A 23,710-nucleotide genomic window follows, 5' to 3' on the forward strand; every position below is an offset into this window, starting at 1 on the left:
GTTGGAGGCCTCTTTGCCTTCTGGAGAGCAAGCGTGGTTACATTTTGTACATACTTGAGTCCTTTAGGAAGGACAGGGACAAGTCACATGGGGATGACTGTCACTGCCTACATCCGACAGCTGGGTGGCCACCGCCAAGCCCGTCTCTTCAGGTGCATCACTGTATGCTCAGAGGTCTCAGAGTTTAATATGACAGCCCTGGTTCCTTTCCTTGGCCAGGGATTCAGTTCTTGCCCCAACCCCATGCTCAGTCTTTTTCCACATTACCCTTCAATTTCATCCTTACCAAGGTGACCATACCCTCCAATTTGCCAAGAACAGTCCCATGTTTGTCTGTAGTCCAGGTGTAATTATTGATGGTGCCCCTTTCCACTTTTCACTTCTCACCCGGTTTAGATGACAAATTACTTGAACATTCTCCTTTAGCACATATTAAATATGATTCTCAGGACTTATTTTTGGCTGATTACTATCTATTTTTAAATTCAAGGTGCAACACAATATTTACATAATTCTTCCTCTTTCTCCTTTTCTTTCTCCCACAGTTACAAATACCCTCAGTGTCTTAGGATTTACTCTTTCATTTTACCTATATTTACTCTATTTTGCTCTAAGCCCTGAATGTACTTCATAGCAACAGTACTTGGTGAAACCATTAAGGGACACTGTAGGTTTATTATACTCTAACTAGGCATTTAGAAATTCAGGACTAACATTTAATAAAATATCATTCTGCAAAGACTAAGTTGTCAACAATGGTGACAGTTGCACTGGTCTGATTATTTTAAATGGGTTTATGGATAAATAAGACAATGATTGTTTTAAATGTTGTTCTATAATAATTCAACCACAGTGTATAATGTCCAGGCTCTATTTTATACTCTATCTGTCTGTCTATCTATCTATCTATCTATCTCTCTATCTATCTACCTACCTACCTACCTACCTACCTACCTACCTACCTATCTATTTATTTTAACTACTTTAAGCAGGGCTAGCCTTCTACAGAAATAAAAGGTCAGCAATGTTAGTTTTCAGAATCTGTGTTGCCCGAAGTAGATTCGGATGACTTTAATGTATCCCCTTGGAGGTCACATGAATTTCAACAGAGCGCTGTTGACAGAATGGCTTACCCTAGATGGAACGGGTCCACTGGAGTAAACTCAAGGACTGCGGAAGTCAAGTGGGCAGAGGCTGAGGGGGCTTTGATGCTCTTACAGTAACACCATAGGCAAGTAGCTTCTTGCCTCACTCATTTCTCAGATTGTCCCCAACCCTCAACATCACACAGCTCCAAAACTGCACTTAATTTTATGGTTTTATTGAGCAAATTTATGTTAAGCAATTTTTTTAAATCGCTGGCCCTGAGGCATCGTCTTCAAGTCCCAGTTTCCTGTTAGTGAACGTGTTTTCACTGATGTAGACTCTTTCTTCATACCTTTTCATAAACTCGAGTGCTGACAGTATTATTCATGGTATATTTCTAAAAGCAAAGGGTGATCTATTAGAGTGGGTAGATGACAGGTTAAACTTGCTCTACCCCTCTTTCCTCAGGCCCTCAATTCAGGATACAGAGCAACTGAATGACTTGAAAGGCATGCATCGAATAGAAGCATCTAAAAATTCATTTTAGAGAAAACTCACCACTACCATTTTTCCGTCTACAATCTGTCTTTTGATTGTTGTCTCTTTGCCAAGCCATTTTTGGACATGAATCATTGAGCCACCATCTACTGTTATGATACTCTATAAATGCATAAACGAATCAGTTAGAAATAGCAATTCACTACATTCTAACCTACATAAGATTGGCATCTACTTTTTAACTTCTGTTTTAAAATTCTTTCCTCCAAAATCCTCACCTCAGTTCTTAACATAATTTAATACCATTAAACTAGAGAAATCTCTATTCAATTAGTGTGCTCCTCTCCCAGGCAAACACTACCTAAACTATTTGTGAATAATTATTCTTTTTTATATGCTCTTTTATACAATGACAAAGAGAGATCAGAAAAGAAGTGAAAATATGTTGAATTTTTTGGCCCTGTTAACCATCAGAATAATTTGCAAAAGGGCTGACTTTAGAGATGTACAATATAATTAACACAACAAGCCCAAACTGACTTGGTAATTAATCAAATTAGGTATGAATAAACCATGCCAAACCAGTTTCTAGTTTTTTTCCTGATTGTGCAACACCAAGAAGATTTAACTATTACCTTCACTTTCCGGTTGTCAGCAGTGGTTTCATCAAATTCTTCTCCCAGCTTAAAGGAGATCTCAGAGTTCTTGAAAGAACTTTCCGTTTTGATGTTCCCCCTGTCCTCACTGGCACTAATAATGATTGTCGGCTTCGCACTTCTTCGTTACGGCCAGGTTCCGGGCCGTAACACTCATTCCTGTAAGACAGAGAAAGCAACCACCTTCTTAAGACATTTAAGAAGAAGTGCTAAAATCATTTTGGAAAGCAATTTAAAAGGACCGCATACCTCCCCCTTTGCAGTTTTGGATAATGGGCTGTAATTTCTTCAATGCTCTTTGTGATAGTTGGATTGAGCCAGACCCTCCCAATCAGAAGGTATATCTAGTAATTATACTTGACATTTTGAAAAGCTAAATTCACTTTTTGCGTCTATTGTGCTTCATCTAAAATCTTGGAGATTCTTACGCCTCATCTAAAATGCACGTTTGTATAGTGTCTTTCAGGTGATCAGATGCTTGAGTTTTACCTCGGGAAGTGTTACAACAACGTGCAGGGGGTGTTGTTACCCTCATTTTAGAGACAAGTACACTGTGTTCCAGAGAGGTGGAGAGCCTTATTCTAGGTGATGTGTCTGCTAAGTAGCAGAGCTGAGATTGAAACACAAGTTTCTAATTGTCCGAGAACTTCAGCATATTTTTTTTTCTTAAAAAACCAAGAAATACAATTTTCAAAGTAAAAGAATATGACTTATAAAGTCCAAGCTCCTCTCTTACTTGCAGATTAAACTCAGATCTGGCTGAGTAAAGAGGAAGTAGGCAAACTCGACAGCGCGGCTCAGAGCCTGAGCATGTTGTTCGAATCGGGGATTGTCCGTGGTCAAACTTGACTCCTGCAGTAGGTGGACAGAGGAGCCCACCCCTCTCGCAGTTTCCATATCAAACTTGATTTCACATTCAGATTGTGGAACTGATGGGATGCAGGTGACTGCAGAGAAGCAGTGTTAGATGTTAGATGTGGATCACAGATGAGGGAACAGTGAGGTGGTTAAAACCCGGGCTCCAGCGTCACCAGGTGCTGGCTTGGGATATTATTTCCTTCTCTAACCTTCAGCTTTCTCAATAGTAAAACTTGGATAACTACGTTATCCACCTCACAGGTGTGTTGGGAGATTAAATAAGGATTTAGCATCATAGTAGTACATGGTAGGTGCTCGGCTGTTCTTCCCTCTTGCCCTCTGCCTAAGCCCAGCTCCCAATCCAAACAAGTGCTACTCTCGCCATAAGCCCCAAGTTTCTTGGATGCTCCCAAATTTAAACTCAAAGCAAGTGAGTCTATGAATCTGTGAATAGGTAGGGAAACATGTTTCTGATTACTCCCTGAGAGAGTTAATACAGATTATGAAAAAGGAATAAATATTACACTATGAGGACATTGACTTCTTATTATTCATTGATCATTTCTGCCAAGTTAAAAAATGGTAAGCTTAAAAAATTCTTGATTTTTTTTTTTTAAGGAATATTGGCCCTGTGCTAACACCTGTTGCCAATCTTCCTCTTTTTCTTTTTTCTCCCCAAAGCCCCAGTACATAGTTGTATATCCTAGTTGTAGGTTCTTCTGTGTGGGATGCCACCACAGCATGGCTTGATGAGCAGTGAGTAGGTCCGAGCCCAGGATCCGAACCAGCGAACCCCTGCTGCTGAAGCGGAACGTACTAACTCAACTGCTATGCCACCCAGCCGGCCCAAATTCTTGACTTTATATACAGTTGTTTATTGCAGGAGAGGTTTCTTTTAATTAAATATTAAAAATCACTTAATTAAATATTAATTACTGTTCTTCTAGCATTAGTAAAGAATAGTTCAGTTGTTTATAGTTTTGCCATTGTAATATGTTTAATCAACCGAACTAAGAACTAAAGATGGATCGGGTTTATACCTTTGAGAAATACCCAATGGTGAGACATTCCACAAGTAAAAACGTTCCATCTCTCCAATCAAAAATGTGAAATTCTTAAAAATAATGTTTTGAAAGCATCTCCCATGTATATCAGAACCTAAAAATTAACTAACTAGAAATTTCGTTTGTTGCTATTGCTCTTTCAAGTTATAACTTAAAGAAAACCTTGAAACAAATTTAGTTGATAAATTTAATTATAGATAGTTGTTACTGTCTATAAATTTGAAGCTTGGAAGAGTTATTTGATGAAATGACCAAGCCAAAGAGAAACTCTATCGAGGTACTAGGATGAAGTATTTTCGAAAGGATAAATGGGATTAAATATCTGGATAATGACTAGAAGGAAGTATCTGTGAGCCTATTATTCCAAAAAGAGATAATTATTACTAGCAATAAAAAGAAGCAAAAGTAGATACATAAACTTTGCTAATTTCATACGAACATGCCCTAGGATCACAAAAGAAAGAAAGAGTTGTAAGAAAATTCATTGTAAAATGCAAACCCAACACAAGATGCATTGCCAGTTTCCAAATCTTGTAATAGTATTTCTCACCCAGTTGTTTCATGTATTCTTCAAAGTTTTCACTGGAGACAAGCTTCCAGGTTCCCAAGAAGGGCTCAATCATGATGGAAAGCTTGCTGAGAAGAGGCACTCACGACCAAAAGCCAAAGAAACTCAGGCAATACAGTGCTACCAGTATCTTAATTTAACAGGCATCTTCATCACATGACTCTTCTGAAGCAGCCAATGGACAGCAGCAGGACCAAAGATTCTAGGCACTAGCATCAACTGATTTTATTTACCTCCAAATTAAGAAACAAAAAATTAACATGTAAAGTTGAATTTAAGTCAATGATTATAGCTTCTAGCAAAGAGATTTACACCCCGAGAGGCACTTGATAAATATTACTTGTGGAATGGAGACAATTTTCAATAGAGAACAGCCTTTTGCCTATGACTGCTGAGTCAGCGTTGAAGGAATATCCCAACAAATGTCTAACGAACACCTGGCTGAGGTGTTCTCCCACCTGATACAAGGACATCTTTGCTTGGTCCAGCTCAACTGTTTTTTGTTTGGACAAGTCATGGTGCCAGAGTCCCCTCTTCATTAAAATAATGTCATCACCTCCCTTCCTTGCAGGGCTGATGAGTTGATATTAGTTAATGTACCTGAAATGTCTACAGTTGCTTGGAGTGAGGTGTAGGGTATTATTAACATTATCATTGTAGTTAATCAAGAGTAATTGTATACTGGGAAGAGAGGTAACGATTCCCGTTGAACAGTGTTTTGGCATTTAAGCCCTAAAAAGGAGATGGAGCTAAAGCTTGGAAAATTCATCATTTAGGCTTACAAAGTAATCTTGATATTAAAAGATAGCACTTGAAATTGTGAGGGGAAGTTTTAGGGAGAAATATAGTATTTTGATATCTGCATTCTAAAAGAAAGATAAAGGCAGCAGATATTTTAAATCTCTGTGCAATTACTTCTGAAATCATCTTCTGCAACCCAAGTAATGGAAGTGGACTTGGCAGGTACTGAATTTTACTAAGAAGGACTAGATTCAGAGGCTGTAGATTTATATGACAGCTTTGAATTCCAGCTGTTTTGAAGAAGCCTGGATAAGGAGAGTGCCAGGCACCAGAAGAAGAATAGTTATACTATTACCTGCCTGTGTCAAATATTCCTTCAATTCAAAGAGATATTTATTCAAACCATCTCTTTGTAGAAAAAAGAAATTAAAAAAAAGAATGATGTTTTGGCATCACAGTTATAACTTAAGTTGGATAAAGAATTTCTTTTGATGAAAACATATAAGGAAGAAATTTATAATGCAATGTCTTTATAGGTTTACAGCATTGTATTTTTGTTAAAATATCTAGAGGGCAAAACAGGAGAAGAGAAACTGGAAGAAACTGAGGAAAGCAAATAACCCATCAAAACTGGAGGAAACAGGAAATAGACTTGTGCTAGAAATAAGTGCCTTAGCAGTCGAGAGTGCACTCAGAGGTGATGTTCAAATAAAGAACAAGTGACTAGACCTTGCTTTACTGGTTCTAGATGGGTATGCAGTCTCTACTTGAAAGAGCAAGCATACATAGCTATGCATGATTGCCAGTGGGGCAGTGTGACAAAGGTTTCCCATTAGTGTAACCATCTTTGTTCCAATTCCCTGCCATTGATTGATTCAGAAATCAATCCTGTGGCCCATTTTAGAACTCAGTTGGCCCATGACAAAAGGGAAAATCAAATTTCTGGATTCTATAAAATTTCCTTACCCCTACGAGAGAGCTAGAGGGATGCACATTTTGCTTTCTTGTATGATATTTAGAAGCCAACTCTTGGTGGTCTAGTGGTAAAGATTCGGTGCTCTCATCACCAAGGCCCAGGTTTGTTTCAGGTCAGGGAACCACAAGCCTCGTCTATCAGTTGTCATACTATGTTGGCTGTGTCTTGCTGTGATGCTGAAAGCTATGCCACTGGTATTTCAAATACCAGCAGGGTCACCCATGGTGGACAGGTTTCATTGGAGCTTCCAGACTAAACAGACTAGGAAGAAGGACCTGGCCACCCACTTCTGAACAAATTGGCAATGAAACCTATGAATAGCAGTGGAGCGTTGTCTGATCCAGCACCGGAAGGTGAGAGGATGGCACAAAAAGACCCGGCATGGTTCTGCTCTGCTGTCCACAGGCTCACTGGGAGTCAGAATTGACTCAGATGACTGGAGGACATTAACAAATGGTATTGAGAACTGCTGCATCCACTGTGTTACCAACTCAGAGATGAAGCCAAACTGAGGATGACAGAGTGGAAAGTGGGAGGAACTGAAGACCACTTTATTTTGGAATTTTTATTATGTGAATTAATAAATTCCATTATCATTTAAACAATTTTGTGTCTGAGTTTTTGTTACTTGTAGCTTAAGACTTCATAACTGATATGTTTTTGTAAACAGCTTCACCAAAATGATTAATTCGGACTCTCAAAACAACCAGTTACGTGTATCCTATGATATTGGTCTCATGCACAGCATCTTCCATCTTTTCAGATCCAACTCAAACACCTCCTCCTCCGTGAAACTGGTTCAGAGGTGGTTGATCCCCATTATGTGATACAATTATACTTTAACAGAAGTACATTAGAGAATTTTTCTCATAGTATTGCAGCTAGTTACCCTCCAGCTGTCCCCTGAGCTATTTTATGAGTGTATCAAGCAAAGAAAACATTCTTACTTCTGTATCCCTAAGACAGTGCCTGGTACACTGTAGGTGTGCCATAAATGTTTTGTGAATGAGTGACTAAACACAAGGTTTTAATGCATTGCTCTCACCTGACCTGCTCACGTGGCGGGCCTTCCATCATGGTCATCAGATGGGAGAGGGACTCACAGACTCCCTTCCTCTTTGCTCAGTGTCTCTCATTACCACGCAATTCTCCCTTTTCAACTAAGCAAGTTCTCTGCTATTCCTGCTGCTACCACCACGAGCTTTTGGCACCTTTGATTAAAAAAAAAGCACCATTTCCTCAAGTAAAAAATTTCAAGTCAGAGTATTCTTAATTGTCAATCCTAGCAAAGAAACTAGAATACAGCAATTTGTTATAGAACAGTTACATATCTTGTTTTCATGACAGTTTCAATGTTTATTTCTCCATTACCTCATTTTTATATGCTGCTCTAATATCTTATTTTCTATATTAACTTTCTTATAACATTTTAGATATTAAGTAGTTTTTAATAAATTTTAATTTTGAGATGCTACGTTATCCATTGGTGAGGGATACTGGTAAAGATAAATATACACTGGAAGCTACGACGTATTCAGAAATATGTCTGGTAACTTATTGCTGTACATAATATTTTAGCTGGAGCCACACTAAATGTTTTTCTATTTTTAAAAAATTTTGGTAAAATAAGTATAACATAAAATTAATTATCTTAACCATTTTTAAATGTAGAGTTCTGTGGTATTAAATACGTTCATATTATTGTGCAACCATCACCACCATCTATCTCCAGAACTCTTTTCATCTTGCAAGACTGAAACTCTATACCCACTGAATGCTCTCCATTCTCCTCTCCTTCTAGCCCCAGACAGCCACCATTCTACCTTCTGTCTCTGTGATTTTGACTACTCTAAGTACCTCATATAAGTGGAATCATACAGTATTTATCTTTTTGTGACTGGCTTATTTCACTTAGCATAGTGTCCTCAAGGTTCATCCATGTTGTAGCGTATCTCAGAATTTCCTTCTTTTTTAACACTTAATAATATTCCATTGTATGTAAATAACACATTTTGCTTATCCATTCATCTGTCAATGGACACTTGGATTGCTTCTACATTTTAGCTATTACAAATAAAGCTGCTATGAAAATGGGTGTACAAATATCTCTTTGAGACCCTGCTCTCAATTCTTTTGGGTACACACTCAGAAGTAGAATAACTATATCACATGGTAATTCTGTTTTTAATTTTTTGAGGAACTTCCATACTGTGTTCCACAGCAGCTCTACAATTTTACATTCCCACCAACAGTGCGCAAGCATTCCAATTTCTCCACATCTTTGTCGACACGTTATTTTCTGTGTTTTTTTTTTTTCTAGCAGCCATCTTAATGGATGTGACGTGGTATCTCATTGTAATTTCGATTTGTATAATCACTAGTGATTAGTGATGTTGAACATTTTTTCATGTACTTATTGGCCATTTCCATATCTTCTTTGGAGAAATGTCTTTTCAAGTCCTTTGTCTATTTTTGAATCAGGTTGTTTGTTTCTTTGTTGTTGTTGAGTTTCAGGGGCTTTCTCTATATTCTGGATATTAATCTCTTATCAAATATATGATATGTGAATATTTTCCCCCATTCTGTGACTTGCCTTTTTACTCTGTTGCTACTGTCTTCTGTTGCACAAAATTTTTAATTTTCATGAAGTCCAATTTGTCTATTTTTTCTTTTGTTGTCTGTTGCCTTTGGCGTCATGTTCAAGAAATCACTGCCAAATCCAGTGTTGTGAAAACTTTGTCCTATGTTTTCTTCTAAGAGTTTTGTAGTTTTATGTCTTACGTTTAGGTCATGGACCCGTTTGAGTTAATTTTTGCATATGGTATTAGGTAAGGGTCCAATTTCATTCTTTTGCATGTGGATGTCCAGTTTTCCCAGCACCATTTGTTGAAAAGAGTGTTTTCTATACATTGATGGCCTTGACATACTTGTTGAAAATCTTTTTTGACCATATATGAAAGGGTTTATTTCTAGACTCTATTTTATTCCATTGTTCTAGATGTCTGTCTTTATGCCAGTACCACACTGTTTTGATTATAGTAGCTTTGTAGTAAGTTTTGTAATCAGGAAATGTGAGCACTCCAACTTTGTTCTTCTTTTTCAGGATTGTTTTGGCTCTTTGGGGTCCCTTGAGATTCCATATGAATTTTAGGACGGGTTTTTCTATTTCTGCAAAAAACATCAGTATTTTGATAGGGATTCCGTGAAATCTGTAGATTGCTTTGAGTAGTATTGACATCTTAACAATATTAAGTCTTCCAATTTATGAATATAGGATGTCTTTTTATTTATTTGTGTCTTTTTAAAATTTCTTTTAGAAATATTTTGTACTTTTCATTGTACAAAACTTTCACTTCCTTGGTTAATTCCTAAGCATCTTCTTGATGCTATTGTAAATGGAATTGTTTTCCTAATTTACTTTTCAGATTGTTCATTGTTAGTGTATAGAGAAATGCAACTGATTTTTGTATGTTGACTTTGTATCCTGCTACTCTGCTGAATTCATTTATCAGTTCTAAGAGTTTTTTGGGGCAGGGGGTCTTTTCTTAAGTTGTATAGTTAGGTTATTAATTTGAGATCTTTCTTCTTTTTCAATATAAGTGTTTATAGCTATAGATTTCCCCCTTAGCTATACTTTCACTGCATTCCATAAGTTTTGGTATATTGTGTTTTAGTTTTTATTTATCTCTAAATATTTTCTAATCTCCTTTGTGGTTTCTTCGATTCATTGGTTGTTTGAGTGTGCTGTTTAATTTCCACAAATTTGTGAATTTTCCAACTTTCCTTCTGTTATTGATTTCTTATTTTATCCCATTATGGTTGGAGAATGATATCTATCTTTTTGTGTGGTATCTATCTTTTCAAGTTTGTTGAGACTTAATTTGTGTTTTATCCTGGAGCATGTTCTACGTGCACTCGAGAAGAATGTGTGTTCTGTTGTTGTTCAGTAGAGTGTTCTGTGTATATCTGTTAGATATAGTTGATTTATTGTGTTTCATGTCCTCTATTTCCTTACTTATCTTCTATCTGGTTGTTCCATCCATTGTTGAGAGTGGGGTTTTTGAAGTCTTGAACTATCATTGTAAAACTATTTGTCCTTTCAGTTCTGTCAGTTTTTGCCTCATATATTTTATTGATCTATTGTTAGCTGTGTAAATGTTTATAATTATTAACTCTTCTTGCCATATTGAAACTTTTATTAATATATAAGTCTACATTGTCTGTTATTAGTATAGCCACCTCTACTCTCTTTTGATTAATATTTATCCTTTTCTATTCTTTCATTTTCAACCTATCTGTGTCTTTGGATCTAAAGTGAGTCTCTTGTAGACAGCATATAGTTGGATCATGTTTTTTAATCTTTTCTACCAATCTCTGTCTTTTGATTGGAGCATTTAATCCATTTATAGTTAAAGTAATTACTGATAAGGAGTGATTTACTTCTGTCATTTGTTGTTTTCAATATATCTTATAGCTTTATTGTCCCTCATTTCCTGCATTTCTATTTTCTTTTGTGTTCAATTGATTTTTTGTAATGAAACATTTAAATTCCTTTGTCATTTCCTTTTGTGTATATTCTATAATTATTTTCTTTGTAGTTACCGTGGGGATTACGTTTAACATTCTGAACATCCTAACATCAGTGAATCACACAGAAAGAAAAAGTGAAGTTACACACTATTGTTGCAGTAATACAAGCTTTTATAATTGCCCATGTATTTACCTTTACTAAGATCTTTATTTCTTCATACAGATTTGAGTTACTGCTTTTGTCCTTTCTTTTCAACTTGTAGGACTCCCTTTAGGATTTCTTGTAGGGCAGGTCTAGTGGTAACAAATTTCTCAGCTTTTGTTCTTCTGAGAACGCCTTAATTTCTCCCTCACTTTTTTTTTTTTTTTTTTTTGGTGAGGAGATCAGCCCTGTGCTAACATCTGCCAATCCTCCTCTTTTTTTGCTGAGGAAGACCAGCCCTAGGCTAACATTCATGCCTATCTTCCTCCACTTTATATGGGGTGCTGCCACAGCATGGCTTGCTAAGCAGTGCGTCGGTGCGCGCCCAGGATCTGAACCGGTGAACCCCCTGGCCGCCACAGTGGAGCGCGAGCATGTAACCGCTTGCGCCCCCGGGCCAGCCCTCTCCCTCACTTTTGAAGGACAGTTTTGATTGATATAAGATTCTTGGTTGACTGTATTCTTTTAGCACTTTGAATATACCAGCCCGTTGCCTTCTGGCTTCCAAAGATTCTGATGAGAAATCTGCTGGCAATCTTATTGAGGATCACTTGTATGTGACGAATCATTCTCTCTTGCTGCTTTCAAGATTTTCTCTTTGTCTTTGGCTTTTGATAAATTGATTTTAATTGTTTTGGTGTGGGTCTTTTTGAGTTCTGCCTACTTGGAGTTTGTTGAGCTTTCTGGGTGTTTATATTCATGTTTTTCATCAAATTTGGGAAGTTTTCAGGCATTATTTCTCCAAATATTTTCTCTGTCCCTTGGTCTCTCTCTTCTCCTTTGGGACTCCCACAATGCATATGTTGGTCCACCTGATGGTGCCTCACAGGTTCCTTAGCTCTGATCACTTTTCTTCAATCTTTTTTCTTTCTGTTTCTCAGATTTGATAATTTCCATTATCTTATCTTCAAGTTAACTTGTTCTTTGTTCTGCCTGCCTTTGAGTCCCTCTAGTATTTTTTATTTTTTATTTTTTTGGTTACGGAGATTCGCCCTGAGCTAACATCCAGTGGCAATTTTCCTCGTTTTTTTTTTGTTTTGCTTGAGGAAGATTTGCCCTGAGCTAACATCTGTGCCAGTCTTCCTCTATTTTGTATGTGGGATGCCTCCACAGCATGGCTTGATGAGTGGAGTAGGTCTGAACCCAGGATCTGAACCCGGGCTGCCATAGCAGAGCACATGGAACTTTAACCACTCAGCCGTGGGGCCAGCCCCTAGTATATTTTTTATTTTAGTTATTGTTCTTTTCAATTCCAGACTTTCCTTTGTTTTCTTTTCATGCTTTCTCTCTATTGATATTTCCATTTTGTTCATACATTGTTTTCTTGACTTTTGCCATAACTTTCTTTGGTTCTTTGAGCATCTTTCAGGCACTTGTTTTACTGTGTGTTGAGTAGATCCACCATCAGGTCCTTCTCAGGGACTGTTTCTGTTGGTTTAATTTTTCCCTTAAATGGGCCATACTTTCCTGTTTTTTGATTGCTCTAGGCTGTCTCTGTGCCAAGGTTCCACCTAAGGTGTAAACTTAACACCTTCTCATGTCTTTTCTGAGCCTGTGCCTTTCCCTGGGCATGCACAGTGACTTTCTCATTTCCTCCATATATGCAGTTGCTTTTGAATGTCCTAGTCTTTATTGTCTGGCTCCCAAAGGAGAAAAAAGCAAAAAATGAAGGGAGGGGGAAAATGCCAGCCCTTTAAATCCCCTGAGAGCCATTTCAGTCAGAGGGGGAGGAGTTCGCAATAGGGAAGGAGGCGCAACGACAATGGCCACCAACTCTTTGTCTGCACTTCTGTGATCAGAAGCAGCAATCAGTGATTAGAGCACAGATTCCTGATATTTTGAGGACAGGGTCCCCACTGCCCAACCTGGCTCCCACAAGATTTATGTAAGCTCCTCCAGGAATATATGCACAGTTACCTGCTGAGGGGCTGAAAGGTGGAGTATGGGTAGCTGTTACTGTGCTAAGAGCTGAACGACTGGATTTAACCACATTTATACTCCGATCCTTTTCCCTGGAAGAAGTAAGCCTTTGATAGACTCCAGAGCTCCAAAATGTGAGGCAGATTCTGCTGGCGCAATTGTTTTCTAGGTGGGAGACAGATTTCTGTCTACTTCTGCCGTCTTCCTAGAACCCTCTCTCCACAAGTTTTTGTGAAGTTTATTAAGATTTTTCTTTTCACTTACATTGATGCCCCTTCAGTATCACATTTCTTACTATGTTTCTCAATAAATTTCAATTTTCAAATTTTTGTTTTGTTTTGTTTTCTGAGGAAGACTGGCCCTGTACTAACATCTGTTGCCAATCTTCCTCTTTTTTCTTTTCTCTCCCCAAAGCCCCAGTACATAGTTGTGTATCATACTTGTAGAGCTGTAGCTCTTCTATATGGGACACCGCCTCAGCATGGCTTGATGAGTGGTGAGTAGGTCCACACTCATGATCTGAACTGGTGAACCCTGGACCAATGAAGCAGAACATGCAAACATAACCACTGTGCTGCTAGGCCAGCCCCTCAATTGTCAAATTTTATATAGATGCAATAGTTAACATTCATAATTTTGGGGATTTTTTTTATGTTTCTTTGGCTACTCTTAATTTTTATATCATTTCAAAGTTACAGAAAATTTGCAAGTACAACAGAAAAATTTCCCATAAACTTTTTGCCCAGATTCTCTAATCGTCAACTTTCCAAGACATTTGCCCTCCCTTTGCATATATATATCCATATGTATGTTTAGGTGTTTTTTTGTCTGAATGATTCAAGAGTAAGTTGCAGAAATTTTGCCCCACTGCTCCCTAAATAAGGACCTTTACTATGTTAGCACAGACCATTCATCAAAATCAGGAAATCAACATTGATAACAATATCATCAGCCAAGGCACAGACTCTACTCAAACCTTAGCAATTGTCTCAACAGTTTTCCCTCTTGCCACAAGAAAAGGAAAGCTTTTTTCCCCTTTTCCTTCTGGCCCAGAAAACTGTCCACGATCATGCATGGTATTCAGCTCTTTAGTCTCCTCCAATTGGGAACCTATCTTCACCCTTTCCTCTCATGACTTTGACAGGTTTGAAGCATACAGCCTGATTACTTTATAGAATACACCTCAGTTGGAGGAGGGTGATGTTTCTTCATGATTCATTTCAGGTTATGTATTTTTGGCAAGAATATTATAGTACTGACACTGTGTTCTTCTCATTGTCTCATATCAGAAGGCACATGATGTTCATCTGTCCAATTACTGGTGACTTTCTTTTATCACTCGGTTAAGATGATATTTGCCAAGTTATTCTACTTTAAAATTAATTAATAAACAATTAGTAATTATTTTTATAGTTATCCTTCATGGGACAGCTCAAATACATCCTCTAGGTTGAAAACCTCCCTGACTACTCCAGCACTTGTTGGTCCTACTCCCCTGTCTTCCTTCAGTCCATAAAATATACCACACAGTTTAGCATATAATTCATGACCTCCCCTATATTGTGTCTTTATTCATTCTATTAAAATTTATTGAGTGATGACCATGTTTCAGGCACCGTGGTAGTTGCTGGATATACATGTAACTGTCCTGCTCTAGAGGCAGTGACAACCTAGTGAATGGGAAAGATGAAAAACCAGAATGTGGTAATATTGTGTTAATAGTAGGAACACACACATTTTTCTGAGGTTATGGGGAGGAAGGGTTTAATCCTTCCTAGATTTTGGGGCTGAGGGGTAAAGGAGGAGGAGGCAATATCAGAACAATTTTCTCAGGTGATGTGACGGTGTTCATGCTACTTCTTTCCTACATTGAGAGCATGAACGAGAGCCATCATTCTTTCTGTGGTCCAGACCACACCTGGCACAGGGAAGAGTTCACTCACTCACTGGAGAATTGTTTATTAAGCTCTGAGTCTCCTGTTTACTGTGCCTGGGCCTGGGGACACAGCTACAAATCTGACACAATCTTTGCCTTTGAATGCCCTCAATAACTGATTTATTTGTTGCTGTTGCCTACAATTTTCTGTTTGTTTAACTACGTATAAATCATTTTAACGTGTTCTGGATTGAGATGGGGCTGGTGTATGAATGGATGGATAGATCCGTAATTAGATGTAAGGTCAAAATGGTGTTTTCCACATCTTTTGACCAGAGGGATGCTCATTGAGAAACTATCCAAGTGCTGTGCCTCACTGCCTCACCACGCTGTTTCCTGCACCCATAGATTCTGGTTAGGAGTGCCATAAACACACTGCTCAGAAGCTAGACCCCAAAGATGGAAAACATCACCACCTGAAGGCCATCTGGGAGGCTTACACATTCCAAGTTGAGAATTCACAGTCTATTTTTCTTCTCTGCAGCAACACACCTGAGGGATAACTTTTACTAGTGCTTCACAAATCCTTGAGAAATCGTCATGTAAAAGTGATAACCCCTTTCTCTCCTATTCAAGAAAGAAATAAGAAAAAAATATTTTACAGGGTAATATTGAATTTGAGTAATTTATTTTCAAAAATAAAATAACTTGCAAATTTTGGGTACTTTATTATTGGTAGTTACATATTGTGGCATACCACACAATGGTTCAAGTCACAACAATGACTTGGGTGAAAATCACTATTCTAAGCAAGAAGCTAGGACACCTGCTCAAAACTGATGTATTATTTTCAAGTAAAAATTTGAGTCAATAATGCTTTTGGCTTTGGAAGAAGTATTTCTAAACCAGAAATTATAGCTCAAAGACAGTAGTAGTGGGAATTGGAGAAAAGAAGGGGTTTGCTGGCCCATTATTTTATCTGATTCTCACTGTTTCCAAAGAGGGAGTGAGTGGCTTTTTGAACTATTCGCATCTGCTTCAAAACAGATGGACTATACGTCCACACATCTGCCTTTCTGAAAAGTATCCACTTGATCCTGCCTCTCTGCCTTTAAGAGTAGAATCTTCCCTATGCTTCTGTATGTGTGTTGGCAGAAGCAATGTCAAACAATGGAAAATTATGTGAGCTTCAAAGCGGTCCCTGGCAGAATAAATTGGAGAACTGGTACTTGAAGATATCTCTTGTATCTACGGCCTTAGTTTTATGGTGAAAATATAGAAACAAGTAACTGATTTATTTAGCAAATTTTATTGAACTGGATATTCTTAGTCTATGCTTCCACACCAACTGAAAAATAAGAATTAAACTTGAATAGTACATTTTCAAAAATAACTAAATTCACAAATATGTATACATAAGAGTGGTACCTAAAGCAAGTTTGTAAAGGATTAGTGCAGAGGCACCATTAAGGTATGAGGAAAGCTCGGGAAGGAGGGGAGAGTTCTAGACAGGAAGGAGCGGAATATGACCCAAAAACCATCTAAAAACAAAAACTGGAAGCAAGAAAGAGTATGAAAATTGTTTGGTATGATTGAAGTAAGAGGTCTGAAGAGAACAAGAGCAATAATAAAACCGGAGAGTTAGATAAGAAAAAGCAAGCCTAAGACAAATGTACACGCTATGCTAAGGAGATTGGACCTTCTCTGGATGCGATGGGAGCCACTTAAAAGTTTCAATCAGCGAGTGTCCAGGTCAGATTTTCATTGTGTAAATATCGTTCATAAAGTATACAGGGCTTGGAAAAGACAGGAAAGGATAGAAATTGAAAGAGGGAGATTTATTAGGAGAACTTTGAAGTAATTAAAGAAAAAATTATGGTGGTTTGGCAATGGTAATGAGAAAAGCAAACATTAAAGAAATTTTAAGTTAATAGTTAAGTTAATCAGCATGACATTTTTCATATTAAATATTATAAAATAGATGTTGTGGAGTGAGGAAGAAGGCATATTCAAGGATGATTTTAAGATGTATGGAATGGGCAAATGGCCAAAACATCCTGACATTCACTGAGATGTGGAAAATAGGATAACAAGCAAGTTTTAGGGAATGGGGGAAGGGGGCAATAATGATAGGTTTAATTTAGAAAATGTTGAGTTGAGGTGCCTGGGACATCCACTTGGACACTTTCAACTCTTTTCTTCTTTCTACTCTCCCTCCTTCTCGGATGATCTCATCACCATTTATGAATTAAATTACCACTTGGATACTGACGGCTCCTAGATCTATATCCCAGCCAGGATTGCCCTCTTGAATTTCAGATTCCTACGTCTATTCCCTACTTAGCTTTACAGATTTAAAACTCTGAACCTCAGTTTTCTCATCTGTATAAGGGAATACTGAATCCTCCTCATAAGATTATTTTCATGATAAATGAAGTAAAGCGTGTAAAGTATATCTCCATAGTCAGTGCCTAATAAATATTGGTTTACCAAGAATTGTCCTAATCAGTCCCTACACATCTTATCTTTTTGAGTTCTCCAGTCCTCCAGAGAGCCCAAAGTGAGAGTCTGATTCTCTGCTTTTGCAAGAAAAGTAAATTCTCATGATCAGGAGCGTATTCCACCTCTCCTGGCCTCTCCATGTCTTGGTGTTATACACAGGATAGGTATTCAGCAAATAATGGACTTATTTTTAAAGGAACCTTCACGGACAGAATTATATCAACTTACAGTATCACACACTTGAACAGATTTTGGCTTACAATAAAATGTCACTATGTGGTTTGGAAATTTCAATCTGTGTACGCGGAACTCCAATGATCTGTAGAGGTACTTCAAAGCTTCCACAAAGGGCAGAAGAAACAACTCTTACACACACACAACCACACACATGTACACACACACAAACACACACACACCTACCTGGGAAGCCTCATTATTATTTTTGTCTGTTTTATATATTGGGATTCCATGGAGATTTTATTTGAACAAAAAGTTCCAGAATACATTCAAAATTTTATTTGAGTAGAAAGCTGCACTGGTAACAAAAAGAAAAACTTGTAAACCAACTTGTAAAGAACATTTGCATTGTTACTCATTACAAGACTGTCACCTCTTTTCTGGAATACACGTGGAATTATTTGCACTGAAGTTTTGAGAGATTCCAGAGATGACTTGGTTTACCAATATTTTTTCAGGTTACAAATTTGTAGCCTAGAAATCGTTTTCTACAACATGCATTGCTAGTCTGTTTCTCTCTCTCATTGCTCTGGGACAGGCGGGTGTGAAACGGCTGCATCTGAGCCAGCTGGCTGGGGACAATTTCACTTCATTTGAAACTATCTTAGTTCTCGGAGAGAGTTGCTTGACTATAGATATGCTAAAGGAGGACGTCATACTCGGTAATAGCACATATTCATCATCTCCTACCTAAGACAATGGTAAACTCATGCATATTAATTTTTTTACCTTGGAATACTATGAAAAATCATATTACTTATACCAGAAACAAAGCAATAATACAATTTTCTATTTCCTTCATTGAGTTACGAGTAAGAAATTATCCGGCACAATGAATAAATCATTACATCAACTTCTAAGTCTAAAAAGTTTTATTCAACCAACACAACCACATTGAATAAAATAAGTTTGGGGGAAAATTAGTTGCTTCCTAATTAGTGGAAAATAACAATATATGTTTGGACAATATAGCCAACAGAATGTCGTAGAGTTCGGTGCAAACTGCAGTCCAGCTCAATGTCTCTTGGTTTATGCTCTCTCATAAACTCTGGTAGAAGTAATGTCTTTCATGATACATTCCTAGACACACACAAAAATTCTTGGTCAATCATGAGACTAAACCATGGGTTCATTTACTGTTTCATTCAGTGTTGGGAAGGGAGCAATATTCATTTGAAAGATATTTCTTGTGGGCATATATATATATATATATATATATATATATATATACACACTTATCTGATATTGTATTAGGGAGATAAAAAGACGGAGAATATACAAGTTGTCCCCTCGAGGAACCATACAATCTATATGGTGAGTGAGAAATATAAGTAGAAATGCATAATACAATATGGTACGTGCTGAGAGGGATCAAGGAATGCTTCCTGGGGGATAGCAGGCCTGGGCTGAGTTTAAAAGCATGAAGGGCATGTGCCAAAGGGAAACCATAATCCCAATAGAATTACCTTTTTTTTTCTTTTTCTTTTTTTTTTGAGGAAGATTGACCCTGCACTAACATCTGTTGCCAAACTTCCTCATTTTTTTTTTTTCTCCCCAAAGCCCCAGTACATAGTTGTGTATCACAGTTGTAGAGTTGTAGCTCTTCTATGTGGGAAGCCACCTCAGCATGGCTTGATGAGTGGTGAGTAGGTCCCAGCCCACGATCCGAACCGGTGAACCCTGGGCCACCAAGAGCACATGAACTTAACTGCTATGCCACCAGCCCGGCCCATCACCTTTTTTTTCTAAATAAGCAAGAGGGATGAACTGTTTCTTTAGTTTCAATAACGATTATAAGATGACCCAGCAGTAGAATCTAGAATTAAGTAGCCAGAAGGTACGCACCACCACCAGCTTCTCATCCACTCGTTTTCTCTTTATGGTGGTTGATTTTCCATCCCACTTCTGCACCTGCACTAGGACACCACCCTCTAAGGTTATGGTGCTCTGCGGGCGTAATAGAAAATGATTATGATTTCTAGATGGCGGAGGAAAAAAAAATAAAAAACACAACACCTTTGTTTGAGGGAATACTTTAAGGTCATTAGTAATACTAAATTACAAGAATATATTGCAACAAGAAAAAAATGAGTGTCAAAAACATCAGCATACAAAATTATATATACATTATGATCAGAATGTTATACAAACATGCATTTGAAAAAATACTGTGAAGGAAGATAAATAACATTTATGTTGAGATGATAGTATTATAGATGATATTTTTCCTTTGTTTCTTCCAGCCTTTTATAAACATTATGTAATGTTACGTTACTTTAATTCACTTCAAATACTCTATATATGGTATGTCAAATAAATTATGTTTATAGTAAGATAATGACAACTTTATGAAAAGGGGAAAAATTCACCAACTAATTATTGAAGGCAACATGATTTAGATTCAGGAGGTCAGGGCCCATGGGCCTATGATGGAATAGTTTGCCACCTTGTACAAAACGGCTTCTCATAGGCAGTGGTCCTTTAGAAACCAGGGCTTTACTCTGCTCCAATTCCTTATTCCTCACCTTGACTTTCCTGTCATCTGCAGTGACTTCATCAAATTCCTGGCCCAGTTTGAAGGAAATCTCAGTATTTTTAAAGGTACTTTCTGATTTGATGGTGACCACGTCCCCATTCACACTGATGATCATGTTGGGTTTAGCCATGCCAGCCACTTTCCTGGTGGCAAAGCCCACTCCTACAGTTGGGAAAAGAAAAAATGTCAGTTTACAATTTTCTCTCACATCTTCATCTAAGTCAGAGCTGTAGTGTATATATGGATATGTGTGTGTGTGTGTGTGTGTGTGTGTGTAGGTGGGTACATGTGTGCATAAAAGGAAAAAGACACCAGTGAGGTTCTGAAAGGCCTCATTTAAACAGCTCCTGCAGAGTAAAGAAGACTAATACTTAAAGAGACACATGGGTCACAATTAGATGTAGGTCTGTTCTTTAAATTTCCCCTTCTGGATTCCAGATACAACTCCTCAGGAGACCCCCTGTTAATTTTCAACAAGAATATGTACACAGATTAAGTCTTCTGGAAGATATATATTTTTAAAAAGTCACTGTACTCTCAAATTAACTGGCCATCCCCACCATTAGGGAACCACTATCATTTTGCTCAATTCATGAAACACTTGGGGCACCTTGACCTTTCCTACTTAGATAACAAAATTCATCTAATACACAGTCAAAGACAGAATTCTCAATAGGATTTTGGGGACCAACGTAGAGTTACTCAGTTGAAAAATAATTTGTTTGGGTGTACAAAAACTGCATTTTATAATATTTGCTGCCAAGTCTAGTTTTCTTTGCTTTACTCCACTGTGAAATGAAGATTTTGATTAATTTCTCCAAAAAGCAAAATGTTTCCTACATTCATACTATTTTAGAATGGTGATGGTGTTCCCAATAAATTATAGGAAATGTTAAAGAGGGTCTAGACATCAATTGTGAAAACTTCAAAATTTAAGAAATCGCTATTTTAGTAAGTTTAGAAATCAATACTTTGATTCCCAATCACCTAAGTTGCCTTTTTTTTAAAAAAAAAAGGAGGAATATATTTTTCTTGTGAAAGGTATGGGATGAACAATTTACAACGTAACACAGACAGTGGTAACTTGCTGTCGCTGCATATGTTATACAGAATTTACAACAGTTATAAGTGTGTTGGATTTTTTAAAACATATATACGTAAATCTAAGCTACTTCTTTGACGAAAGGCTACTTACAGATACCAAAGGTTAGAAACAGGTGGATCAGGAAAAGAAATATTGTACAAAATAAGTGATGCTGAGGCTCTGATGTAGCTCCCTGTCTGAAAAGTAGCCACAGATGGGAAGATATTATGTTGTTTCATCAAGTTCTGGCTCTGTTTCAAAATATAACTTCAAATACATGGAATGAGTCAGAATAGTGAATGGGTGTAACGTCGAATGTGATTCCAGAATGGCCAACCTTGGGAAAAAGCATGTGCTCCTCTTGCTTGATTCTGTTCTTATTTGGCTGATGAAGGCAATACCTGCTGCTGATCATGGATTAGAGCAGCTAATTTCAGGAGGTATCTTACTGCCTTTCATTATCATCATTACTTTGTAATCTTAAAACATAGTGATAAAAGAATTTAAATATAAATATTAAAAGTGTAAAATGTTTCTAAAAATCAATAGCTGAATAGCTTCAAATCCTGGCATTTCTATACAGCACATATTAATTAGTTTATGAATCACAGCTAGTTGATATTCTAGAAAAGTAGGTCTCTCTCATGCTGAAGTCCCTGATTTCCCTCTCACCTATAAACAGGGAAAACAGTAGTTACAGACAAGCAAAAAATATACTGCATAATTTAGAGGAAGGTTAAGTCTTGAGATTTAAATCCTAAGCCACTAATAAAAATATTGTGAAAAAAAATCCCTTCCCAATTCACTACCCCTGGATATGACTTGATCATGCACAGGGCTGCGAGAAGAGGGACTTTTAAGGTAGAAACTGCCTGAGTGAGACCTGCCTCCCTTCTCCCTTGCTTCACCTCTGTAATTATCTGGAGAACATTCATACAGCACGCTGACAACATCAGCAGAATCTAAAATCCAGAAAGTCTCCATTATCAAGGAGGAGGTATGTTACGTATGTAACTTTCTCCTTTTGAATTACTCAATAATTCTATGACATCCCATGTAATTTCTAGTCAAAGAAATATTTAAGCCTTTTAAGGAGCATATTTTCTGAAATTAAGATTTTTGTCTCCCACAAAATAACCACGTTTTAATGGATTGGCATTATGACAATAAAATAACTGGTTAACATATGTTTACTCAAAAAAAGTACATTAAGATGAGAAATAAAGTGTTTTCTGTTTCAAATGTAAATAATTGCATGGTAGAAAATACATATGGTTTTATTTCCAAGTTATTGCTTGTTTTATATGCAAGAGAGAATCAAAGAAAAACGGGCAACGAGCCAAGTAAACCAAAGATACCCAAGTTTAGCAATCAAATAAGATCTTGTCATTTCTGTAGACCATAAAAACTCCATTTAAGCCCTTTTTCATATCGGTTCACCTTTAGGAAGCATTAGCTGTGACATTGGTCTAGAATGTTTCTACAAACAAATAATTCTCACCTGCTACTTTTATAGCCTCTATATAGAAAGCAGCATTTCATACCTGGACAATGTTTCTAGAGTAAAAAACCTGCCATAAACCCCTTTTCCCGGGAGAAAAAGTTATAAATCCAGTCACCCCGTAACACATATCCTTACCCACTTCTTTCATGTAGTCGTCAAAGTTTTCACTGGAGACAAGTTTCCAGGTACCTACAAATGCATCACACATTTCTTGAGCTGTCTAGGATTTTTCTTCCAGGTGAGAAAGAAGCTGCAGCCTTCAGGAAGATGCTATGACCCCCTTGAGTCCACATAACTACCTTTTAAAGATGCCCAAAACATGTGATCTTGGAAACAACCAATTGGGAGGGATAGCGGATCATTTCCTTCATTACCAGCCTCCGCATTTTTTCCTCTGAGTCATGTTTTTAATAGAAATTTCTCAACTTTGGTTCTCCCTGGCAAATGGTCATTGGACTTAGAGTACAAATTATTTTTAACCATTAGAATATTTTAAACGTTCCTGTTTTGACAGTTTAATGCTCAGTGCATTGAATTTCCCCCTATTATTTTCATACATTATTTATCTCAATATAGACTAGGGTAATTATCTTGGGATGAACTTTGACCTCCTTTTCTGGAGATTCTATTAAAATTATAATTATGTGGTTCTTTTGAATTGAAGAACATAGGAATTACCTTGGAGATTCTTAAGTAATTGCAAAGGCTTTTTGGGACAGTACTGCCTCAGGAATTACCTAGTAATTAAAACAAACTAAGTAACGGCATTTTATTTATTTATTTATTTATTTGTTTTTATTTTATTTATTTATTTATTTATTTATTTATTTATTTATTTATTTATTTATTTATTTATTTTGTGAGGAAGATTA

At 37.2% G+C, this 23,710-nt stretch overlaps 2 protein-coding genes across 2 annotated transcripts; both read right to left on the reverse strand.

Moving 5' to 3' along the window:
* Positions 1-1,432: 1,432 nt before the first annotated feature.
* On the reverse strand, positions 1,433-4,785 carry LOC131396678 (fatty acid-binding protein 9-like). Its single transcript, XM_058529021.1, is given in 5 exon segments — positions 1,433-1,483; positions 1,645-1,746; positions 2,220-2,363; positions 2,365-2,399; positions 4,713-4,785. Coding segments are annotated over 5 exon segments (405 nt in total).
* Positions 4,786-18,604: 13,819 nt separating this feature from the next.
* LOC131396677 (fatty acid-binding protein, adipocyte) lies at positions 18,605-23,046 on the reverse strand. The gene is made up of 4 exons (XM_058529020.1): positions 22,974-23,046; positions 20,240-20,412; positions 19,560-19,661; positions 18,605-18,794 (listed from the first exon to the last, which is right to left on the reverse strand). The coding sequence occupies exons 1-4, from the start codon at positions 23,044-23,046 to the stop codon at positions 18,744-18,746; spliced, it is 399 nt and encodes a 132-aa protein (XP_058385003.1). The 3' UTR covers positions 18,605-18,743.
* Between the last annotated feature and the right edge of the window lie 664 nt (positions 23,047-23,710).

The sequence above is a fragment of the Diceros bicornis genome, chromosome 33 (genome assembly GCF_020826845.1).
Source record: "Diceros bicornis minor isolate mBicDic1 chromosome 33, mDicBic1.mat.cur, whole genome shotgun sequence".
NCBI lineage: Eukaryota > Metazoa > Chordata > Mammalia > Perissodactyla > Rhinocerotidae > Diceros > Diceros bicornis.

Bases quoted from the DNA above. Each gene is read 5' to 3' on its own strand.
- LOC131396677 (XM_058529020.1), bottom strand. From the start codon at position 23,046: ATGTGTGATGCATTTGTAGGTACCTGGAAACTTGTCTCCAGTGAAAAC. The intron at 20,413-22,973 runs GTAAGGATATGT...TCCCAACTGTAG, and splicing joins CGACTACATGAAAGAAGTGG to GAGTGGGCTTTGCCACCAGG. The intron at 18,795-19,559 runs GTGCGTACCTTC...GTGTGTGTCTAG, and splicing joins TGGATGAGAAGCTGGTGGTG to GAATGTATCATGAAAGACAT.